The sequence below is a fragment of the Salmo trutta genome, chromosome 31 (genome assembly GCF_901001165.1).
Source record: "Salmo trutta chromosome 31, fSalTru1.1, whole genome shotgun sequence".
In the NCBI taxonomy this organism is placed as follows: domain Eukaryota; kingdom Metazoa; phylum Chordata; class Actinopteri; order Salmoniformes; family Salmonidae; genus Salmo; species Salmo trutta.
The window spans coordinates 6,015,375-6,025,261 of NC_042987.1; the positions used below are offsets into that span (position 1 = coordinate 6,015,375).

Consider the following 9,887-nt stretch of genomic DNA (forward strand, 5'->3'; position numbering starts at 1 on the left):
AATGAACGACTGGGCCGCGTCCATAGATACAGAACCAATAGAACGAACGACTGGGTCGCGTCCATAGATACAGAACCAATAGAATGAACGACTGGGTCGCGTCCATAGATACAGAACCAATAGAATGAACGACTGGGTCGCGTCCATAGATACAGAACCAATAGAATGAACGACCAGCCGGATTGGGTAGCAACCATACATTTGTGTCGGGACTGTATCTTGTGGAAGGATGAAATAGCATGAATAAATGTATCAAAATAAAGTTAATGAAAATATGTCAATCATTATTTAAATATATTGGTAACCCGTTGTATAAAAGTTATAATGCCGTCGAAGCAGGTGTTTGGAGTATATATTGACACGGTTTGCCGGCACTCGACTTCCCTGGACAAACAATAGCCGTGCCAATATATCCTGCAAACACTGCCTTCTCAGGCATTATCACTTAAGTACACACCCGTAGCAAAACAGTTTCGAAAAGGTTTTGCAACAAAAAGAGAGTTTCTATTGGAGAAATCCAGGAAGGTCCCGCCCTGTTCTGTTCGCTTCTCTTTGGTTTCTAGTGAATACACCCCTGCGGACCCAGCTCAAGATTACCAAATCTGTCGAACTTCAACAGCAAAAAAAGCTAAGGATGCTCCTCCTTTTCACCAGCTGAGAGAAGAAATGGCGATGCTAGGATCTTTTAGCTCCGCACAGCAGAATAAAAATGTTTCTGGCGGCGACAGGGACGGGACAGAGTTCGTATGTCCGGTTTGTCTCGAGATTTTCGATAGCCCTGTCACAACACAATGTGGACATACGTGAGTATCTTTACACAAATATCTAATTGTTTGTATATACACGTAGCTAGCTAGACATCACCCAAGTTCAAGCTAACGAGCTGTCTGGCGTTAACCAGCAAGATACTTGTGTTGTGAGCTGGCTAGCTAGCTAAGGGATTGAACATGTATGTGATCCGGCAAGATAACTACTGACAGGAAATCATATTTAACTTACCATTTAATGTTTCCTTTTGGCTTTTAATGTTATATGTTGGTAATATATTTGCAAGTGCATAAATCTATGCTTTACTTTCAGTTTTGTTTACATCAAGAAATGGGCTTCAATTGAATTGTGGCCTTTGTAGTTACATGGTTTGAGAAATGCATTCTGTACACATGTAAAGAACTACAAAGCCCAATGTCCTCATCGGACAGGTCTTTTGTTTGTATCAGGAAGTGAGTTTATCAATAAAACCAATTCTACTCGTACCGTCCTCTAATTTCACAAAGTAAAGAAAGCAATTGTCATTTAGGAACATAGTGGTTCAATAATCAGCATCATTGTTTGGTTTTGTCATACCAGACGTCTAACTTTCGTTTTCCTTCTGTAGTACGATGGCTATATGTTTGCTTTCATTTTAGCCTATGAATGACTCGCAACATCTCGATCTCATTTCCCTTCTCACCCTCCACCCTTAGGTTTTGTCAAAGTTGTCTGCAGGAGTGCCTGCGGCCCCAGAAGCCAGTGTGTGCCGTTTGTAGGGCAGCACTGGGCCACTGGGCGAAAGCCACTGACCTAGAGGCCCTCATACACACCTCAATGGCGGCCTGCAAGGGCTGTGGAGCACAGGTATGTGTGTGTCTAGCAGTTTGTCAGTTTGTAAAACAATGTGAATAGTCAAAGGAATTAAGATAAGTGAGTGAATTATCTATTATAAATGTGGATAAGTCTGTCTGTTTTTAAATAAAGTGCACTACCATTAGCATTGATGCCTTGTGTTTTCTCGACTTTCAGGTGGGCCTGTCCCAGATGAGAGGCCACACGGCAGCATGCTCCAAGTACCAGGAGTATATTGAGGAGGGGGTCAGGACCACTGCCCAGACCCAGCCTAACATTATTGGGTGAGAAGTGGAGGGTGGTGGTACAGCAGCTTTGATATGCTGTGCAATTATCCATATATGGTCATAGTGTAATATTCTCTGCTTCTCCGTATGTGTTGATGATCAACCCATATATAGGTTCTCAACTTTTTAATGGTTCTCAATATCCTAACGTATTTATTAACTGGTGGCTTTGACTTTTGCATAAACACTGTGATTGGGTTTCATGGGAATGACACAAACCCAGAGGGATCATGGTTATATAATACATACAAAATAGGCACTACCTAAACATATCCAGTGACATGTCCTCGTTCCACTTCTCCTCTGTCTCCCCAGCCCTGTGCCGAACCGCTTCACTTTCTCATGCCCCTACTGTAACTACCAGAACCTGGACCAGGATGGCCTGGTGGAGCACTGCACTTCCCAGCATGCCCGGGACACGCGCCACGTGGTAAGGGGTATTCAGTGAAACATTACTCACCTGACAATTAGTTTCCCTCAAGCATTTTTCATTCATTGTTTGAAATGTGAGGACAAAGATGGTGTGTTACTGTTAATGCATGCTATGTCTATTACGGCTTGCCTCAGCCAGGAGTGTAACATGAGATATGGTTGCAGAGAGGGAGAGAAATAAGCATGAGCTTGACAGAAAGTCAAGAGCGAGGGAGAAAGTAAGAGGGGAAATTAAATGGGGATGGCTTGTAAAATCGGCTACTCAGGGCCCTGTGAGAGAGTGTGAAAGAGTATTGCGCTGCTCCACTGTGCTCATCTGTCATTCTGTACCTGCCACAGTGTTATGGTTATAGATAGCAGCTTCCAAGAAACACAGAGGAGGGAGATGGTGGAGGTTAGGGGGCATGAGAATGTCTAGTTCTTTAAGTGTTTCCGTTAGCCGGTAATTGACGGTTTTTGGCTGATAAAAATACATAAACTTGTAAAGGTGTCAACTGGTACCGGCCTGTGACCGACTGAGAAGTGTATTTGTATATATTCATGGCATATCATCCCATCTTCAGGGTTAATCATCTTGGGTTGATTTCAAACCAGGAACCTGTACAGCCATATACAGTGGTTGATTAAATTGTTTTTCCCCCTCCCTCATCAATCTACACAATACCCCATAATGACAAAGCAAAAACAGATTTTTTAAAAATCTTTGCAAATGTATAAAAAAATAATAAAAGGAAATATCACATTTTCGTAAATATTAAAACGCTTTACTCAGTACTTTGTTGAAGCACCTTCGGCAGTGATTACAGCCTCGAGTCTTCTTGGGTATGACGCTATAAGCTTGGCACACCTGTATTTGTGGAGTTTCTCCCCTTCTTCTCTGCAGATCCTCTCAAGCTCTGTCAGGTTGGATGAGGAGCGTTGCTGCACAACTATTTTCAGGTCTCCAGGGATATTCGATCGGGTTCAAGTCCGGGCTCTGGCTGGGCCACTCAAGGACATTCAGAGGCTTGTCCCGAAGCCTTGTCTTGGCTGTGTGCCTAGGACCGTTGTCCTGTTGGAAGGTGAACCTTCGCCCCAGTCTGAGGTTCTGAGCACTCTGGAGCAGGTTTTCATCAAGGATCTCGCTGTACTTTGCTCTGTTCATTTTTCTCTCGATGCTGACTAGTCGCCCACTCCCTGCCACTGAAAAACATCCCCACAGCATGATGCTGCCACCACTATGCTTAACCAAAATGTATTTTCTTTAGAAGGAAGGCTATTTAAATTCCAGGCTATTGGTTAAAAACAGCTACGAGAGAGTGCTTTTTCTCCACCACCAAAACATGACATTCTAATTTTAGCTGATATGGGAGTGAATACATTGAAGCAGCATATCAAACTGGGATAACGCTGTAGCTTACACTGGCAAGTAGAACAATGGATGATCAGACTGGTGTAACGCTGTAGGTTACACTGGCAAGTAGAACCAATTTGTAAGTCGCTCTGGATAAGAGCGTCTGCTAAATGACGTAAATGTAATGTAAATGTAGAACAATAGATGATCAGACTGGGATAACGCTGTAGGTTGCACTGGCAAGTAGAACAATAGTTGATCAGACTGGGATAACACTGTAGGTTACACTGGCAAGTAGAACAATAGATGATCAGACTGGGATAACGCTGTAGGTTGCACTGGCAAGTAGAACAATAGTTGATCAGACTGGGATAACGCTGTAGGTTACACTGGCAAGTAGAACAATAGTTGATCAGACTGGGATAACACTAGGTTACACTGGCAAGTAGAACAATAGATGATCAGACTGGGATAACGCTGTAGGTTGCACTGGCAAGTAAAACAATAGTTGATCAGACTGGGATAACGCTGTAGGTTACACTGGCAAGTAGAACAATAGTTGATCAGACTGGGATAACACTGTAGGTTACACTGGCAAGTAGAACAATAGATTATCAGACTGGGATAACTCTGTAGGTTACACTGGCAAGTAGAACAATAGTTGATCAGACTGGGATAACGCTGTAGGTTGCACTGGCAAGTAGAACAATAGATGATCAGACTGGGATAACTCTGTAGGTTACACTGGCAAGTAGAACAATAGATGATCAGACTGGGATGACGCTGTAGGTTACACTGGCAAGTAGAACAATATGATCAGACTGGGATAACGCTGTAGGTTACACTGGCAAGTAGAACAATATGATCAGACTGGGATAACGCTGTAGGTTACACTGGCAAGTAGAACAATATGATCAGACTGGGATAACGCTGTAGGTTACACTGGCAAGTAGAACAATATGATCAGACTGGGATAACGCTGTAGGTTACACTGGCAAGTAGAACAATATGATCAGACTGGGATAACGCTGTAGGTTACACTGGCAAGTAGAACAATAGATGATCAGACTGGGATAACTCTGTAGGTTACACTGGCAAGTAGAACAATAGTTGATCAGACTGGGATAACGCTGTAGGTTGCACTGGCAAGTAGAACAATAGATTATCAGACTGGGATAACTCTGTAGGTTACACTGGCAAGTAGAACAATAGTTGATCAGACTGGGATAACGCTGTAGGTTGCACTGGCAAGTAGAACAATAGATGATCAGACTGGGATAACTCTGTAGGTTACACTGGCAAGTAGAACAATAGATGATCAGACTGGGATGACGCTGTAGGTTACACTGGCAAGTAGAACAATATGATCAGACTGGGATAACGCTGTAGGTTACACTGGCAAGTAGAACAATATGATCAGACTGGGATAACGCTGTAGGTTACACTGGCAAGTAGAACAATATGATCAGACTGGGATAACGCTGTAGGTTACACTGGCAAGTAGAACAATATGATCAGACTGGGATAACGCTGTAGGTTACACTGGCAAGTAGAACAATATGATCAGACTGGGATAACGCTGTAGGTTACACTGGCAAGTAGAACAATAGATGATCAGACTGGGATAACTCTGTAGGTTACACTGGCAAGTAGAACAATAGTTGATCAGACTGGGATAACGCTGTAGGTTGCACTGGCAAGTAGAACAGTAGATGATCAGACTGGGATAACTCTGTAGGTTACACTGGCAAGTAGAACAATAGATGATCAGACTGGGATGACGCTGTAGGTTACACTGGCAAGTAGAACAATATGATCAGACTGGGATAACGCTGTAGGTTACACTGGCAAGTAGAACAATATGATCAGACTGGGATAACGCTGTAGGTTACACTGGCAAGTAGAACAATATGATCAGACTGGGATAACGCTGTAGGTTACACTGGCAAGTAGAACAATATGATCAGACTGGGATAACGCTGTAGGTTACACTGGCAAGTAGAACAATAGATGATCAGACTGGGATAACTCTTTAGGTTACACTGGCAAGTAGAACAATAGTTGATCAGACTGGGATAACGCTGTAGGTTGCACTGGCAAGTAGAACAGTAGATGATCAGACTGGGATAACTCTGTAGGTTACACTGGCAAGTAGAACAATAGATGATGAGACTGGGATGACGCTGTAGGTTACACTGGCAAGTAGAACAATATGATCAGACTGGGATAACGCTGTAGGTTACACTGGCAAGTAGAACAATATGATCAGACTGGGATAACGCTGTAGGTTACACTGGCAAGTAGAACAATATGATCAGACTGGGATAACGCTGTAGGTTACACTGGCAAGTAGAACAATATGATCAGACTGGGATAACTCTGTAGGTTACACTGGCAAGTAGAACAATATGATCAGACTGGGATAACGCTGTAGGTTACACTGGCAAGTAGAACAATAGATGATCAGACTGGGATAACGCTGTAGGTTACACTGGCAAGTAGAACAATAGATGACAGGGCATATTATTTGATTATAAATCGGGCTATTTCGAAATGGGAAGATAATCACTTAAACTTCAAGATTGCTGTCTTTTTTTTTTAGCTTGGCATTAAATAAGGACCCTACATTCAAACGGCATATTAAACTGGGATAATGTTGTAAATTACACTGGCAAGTTAAGAATATTATTTAATTATAGATCCGATTATTTCACATGTGGGAAACTAAATGGCTAGCTTGCTTACTGTTTTTAGCCAGTAAGCTGCTAGCGGAGTATCCTACAGCCAACTGGCAGGCATAAAATGTGGTAATGTAATACAAACCTAGCATCCCCTTCTGTATGTGGCTATTCAGGGGTCTAAGAACACTGTGGAGAGTCTTTCATGGGACTGCATTCAAAAGGGTTTCAATTAGATAAGGCCAGTGAAAATCTGTCCGGACATGTGACGGCGTGAGTGTGCATGTTTATTGCTGCTTTAACACAGTGTGTGATGTTTTGTCTATTACTGCTTTATGTTACTTGTGAAGGCAAGCTAAAGGCCCATCTGTGTCCAGAGATGAACAAAGAAGTTATATTCTGTTGTCTTGCAGGTGTGTCCTATCTGTGCCTCTATGCCTTGGGGGGACCCCAACTACAGGAGTGCTGACTTCTTCCAGCACCTAAAGATTAGACACACCTTCTCTTATGACACCTTTGTGGTAAGTGGGCCTTAAGACACAGTGGTCACAATTCAGTTATTGTTTTCTGGACCTCCCTTTTTTTGGAAATCATATTAGTTAATGCCTTGCTTTTCCTTCTCTCCAGGACTACTCCACAGACGAACACACTATGATCCAGGAGGCTCTACAACGCTCCCTCATGGAGAACTGAGGTGGTGTCTGTCTTGAGGAAGGAGGAAAAGGTGGCTTTGAGGGAAAATATAATTGCACTGCACCATCCTTGAACTGGGCTAGTGGTGTAACCATAGGAAAAAGAATAGTAAGGGTGGGTGGCAACTTCCTGACTGCATAACCAGGAAGCTTTGAGGCCTACCAAGCAACTCTTCTTATCACTTTACAATTATCATTCAAGCATAAATAAAACAAGTTAAACAAACAGTTCATGTGCTTTCTGGTATAGAAGTGGAGTGATGTCCCTGTATCTCTCTCTGAAGAAGTGTTGTATTGTTAGACCATTCATAATTCTGCTGAATCATGATTATTTGATCTGTTCATTGTTAGCATTGTCATATAGGCCTACTGTACCTGAGACTTCCAAAGTTATTTGTTTTCTACTGTTATGACTTTATTCTGCAATAAGAGGTTTTAACCACTAGGTGGCTACCTTTTGCCAACAAAATGCGACGATAACATAGAGATGGAAAGAGGTAGGATAGAGGACTCATCTTTCTATCTGTGCCATTTTAGAATCTGACAGCATAGGCAGTGCCTTTTTGAGGCTTCCGTTTGAAAGTAGTCCGTTTTCTTCTTCACAATTGGCTGATCCCTCCTGATGACCCAGTTGGACATGACTCCAACAGGGTCACCAGGAAGGATTAGCCGATGAAGTTGGAAGTCTCACCCAGTTCACTATATTAAAATGGTGGAAGCCCTTAATGGCACTGCCATGTTAATGTGGCCTTTTGGCCACTAAAGGCCTCTGTCATTCCCTATAGATGAGACATTGCTCTTCAATGCAAGAAATCATTGTAAAGTGTAAACTGCCAGTAATTATTATTCCGGGAGGAATGCGTGGATAAGATGTGTACTCCAAAATGAATTACTTCTGCTGATGAAAATAGATGTGTTCCCTGTAGTTTGACATTGTTTACTCACAGCTGTTTTTATCTTAATACCAAATCATTTCTGGGTAACAATTAAGTACCTTACTGTGATTGTTTTAAATTAAAATGGTAAAAAAACAAAAAACAGAAATGGCTTCTTAGCAAAGGGAAATTTCAAGCAAGAATTTTCCTAGGACTGTCGGAGTGGGGAGGGGAAAATTGAAATCTAGCTGGGTTTGGCAGAGAGGATCGAACGCTAACTTATTGGTCTATTAACTCATTTACCGCCTGGTGATGTCACCAGGCAGGCCAAAACTCCCATCAAAACAGGCTGCATTTTCAGGAGGTCTTTTCAAATCGCTCTTTCACTGAAAGGGCGTTATCATTTTCACAATATTAATCCAACCTGGAAATATATAAAACATCAAAATCAAGTTGTTAACTGCACTGGGCCTTTAAGCTAGTGTTTTTGTCTTTTTTCCTGTATACTTTTTGATTTTCTCCAAAGTAGAGACATGGGTCTTGTGTGTGCCTTGGGGACCGCACTTGTGAGAGACTATGCTGGTGGAGGCTCCAGTCTAAGTTTTGGACTTCTATGCATGTGTCGAAGGAGCCCTATTATTTGAACGTGACATCCCTCTGTGTAACCTCTCATGGTTTCCGATGCGCATGCTACACCCTCTTGCTGGTAGATGACATTCATTTGAGAATCAAATTTATATAGCATTGATAAGTTAAGATATTGTATAAGAACCTAATACAGCCAGGCAGTAAATATGTTGTTTATAATTGGACAATTGGATTTAATGCACTGCCATGGGCTCCCTGTAGGCTGTAGTTACCCATGTTTGGCCAGAGGAGGGCAGTAGAGCCACACCACCCATCCAACCTTGGAGGCAAGGTCTCATTTCCAGAATCTAGAGCAGTGGTCTTCAAATCTAGTCTTGCTATTGTGAGTGCAGGCTTGTGTTCCAGTCCAGCACTTACATACACACACACACATGTTTTGAATAATCAACTAATCATGGTCTTTAATATGGACCACGATAAACTAGATTAGGTATAGCACTGGGATGGAACAAAAGCCTGCATACCTTGTACTCCACGGTTACACCCTTGCTTTGTCAGAGCTGGGTGGCTTTCAATAGCAGCAAAATATAACATATTTAGAAAAGGGCAGGGCACTAATTTGTTCAATAAGAACATTTTTCTTTTCCATTTCAAAATGTTTTCTATCTGGTACTCCTGAACATGACAATTAATATTGATGGTGAAAATTTGATTACGACATTTAGTAAGATTCAGATGGATCACTAAAGAATGGTCTTTATTTGTGAAATTATATTTCCTTAATAAATAATTTGCTCTGCCTTTGTAGAGATACTATATCTTCCAAGTTTACAGTGCTTTCACTTTATGCCGGAGTTACTGCCACAAGTTCATAAAACATACATCAATTTTAGTTTGAATACATCTGTTATGAATGGCCAAGGAATAGAGCTGAGCATTTAGTTATTTTTGAGGTCAGTTTCGGTTCGATTATAGAAAAATATGATCCGTTTTAATAATAAACAATAATAAATAATAAAAACCCCCTATGTACTATGCATTTGTGGGTTGAATGCTGTATCAACATAGAATAAAACAATTACAGTCCCATGATGGTAGTTACTGCCCATTACAGCTTATAATTTATTAACCATTTATTCGCGACTTTAAAATATTTCAGTTGTATATATTACATTTCTTTTATTTGATTACTTTATTTCTTTCTAAGTCATCTATCTGTGTCTGTCCCACACTAACCTAAAGTAGCAGGCATAAAAGAAACAGACAGACCGGACAATGGATTATGATCATTGTAGTTAATCACCACATGTTCTGTGCTAAAATATGTGTAATATTCGCCTGTTGGAAACTACAACTCCCGACTACATCGCACAGTTCGGGCTTGATCTGATTTATCTCTA

The 9,887-nt window shown here is 41.5% G+C and overlaps 1 protein-coding gene across 1 annotated transcript; it reads left to right on the plus strand.

Moving 5' to 3' along the window:
• The first annotated feature begins 456 nt into the window (after positions 1–456).
• LOC115169394 (E3 ubiquitin-protein ligase RNF114) lies at positions 457–9,287 on the plus strand. The gene is made up of 6 exons (XM_029724967.1): positions 457–803; positions 1,464–1,614; positions 1,780–1,886; positions 2,205–2,319; positions 6,746–6,853; positions 6,960–9,287. Exons 1-6 carry the CDS (start codon positions 667–669, stop codon positions 7,023–7,025), a joined length of 684 nt encoding a protein of 227 aa, XP_029580827.1. The 5' UTR covers positions 457–666; the 3' UTR covers positions 7,026–9,287.
• Positions 9,288–9,887: the final 600 nt, after the last annotated feature.

What these genes read in the sequence shown, in the direction of transcription:
- LOC115169394 (XM_029724967.1), top strand. Translation starts at nt 667, where the DNA reads ATGGCGATGCTAGGATCTTTTAGCTCCGCACAGCAGAATAAAAATGTT. An exon ending in GCAAGGGCTGTGGAGCACAG is followed by an intron (nt 1,615 to 1,779) that starts GTATGTGTGTGT and finishes CTCGACTTTCAG; the next exon opens with GTGGGCCTGTCCCAGATGAG. An exon ending in TCTCTTATGACACCTTTGTG is followed by an intron (nt 6,854 to 6,959) that starts GTAAGTGGGCCT and finishes CCTTCTCTCCAG; the next exon opens with GACTACTCCACAGACGAACA.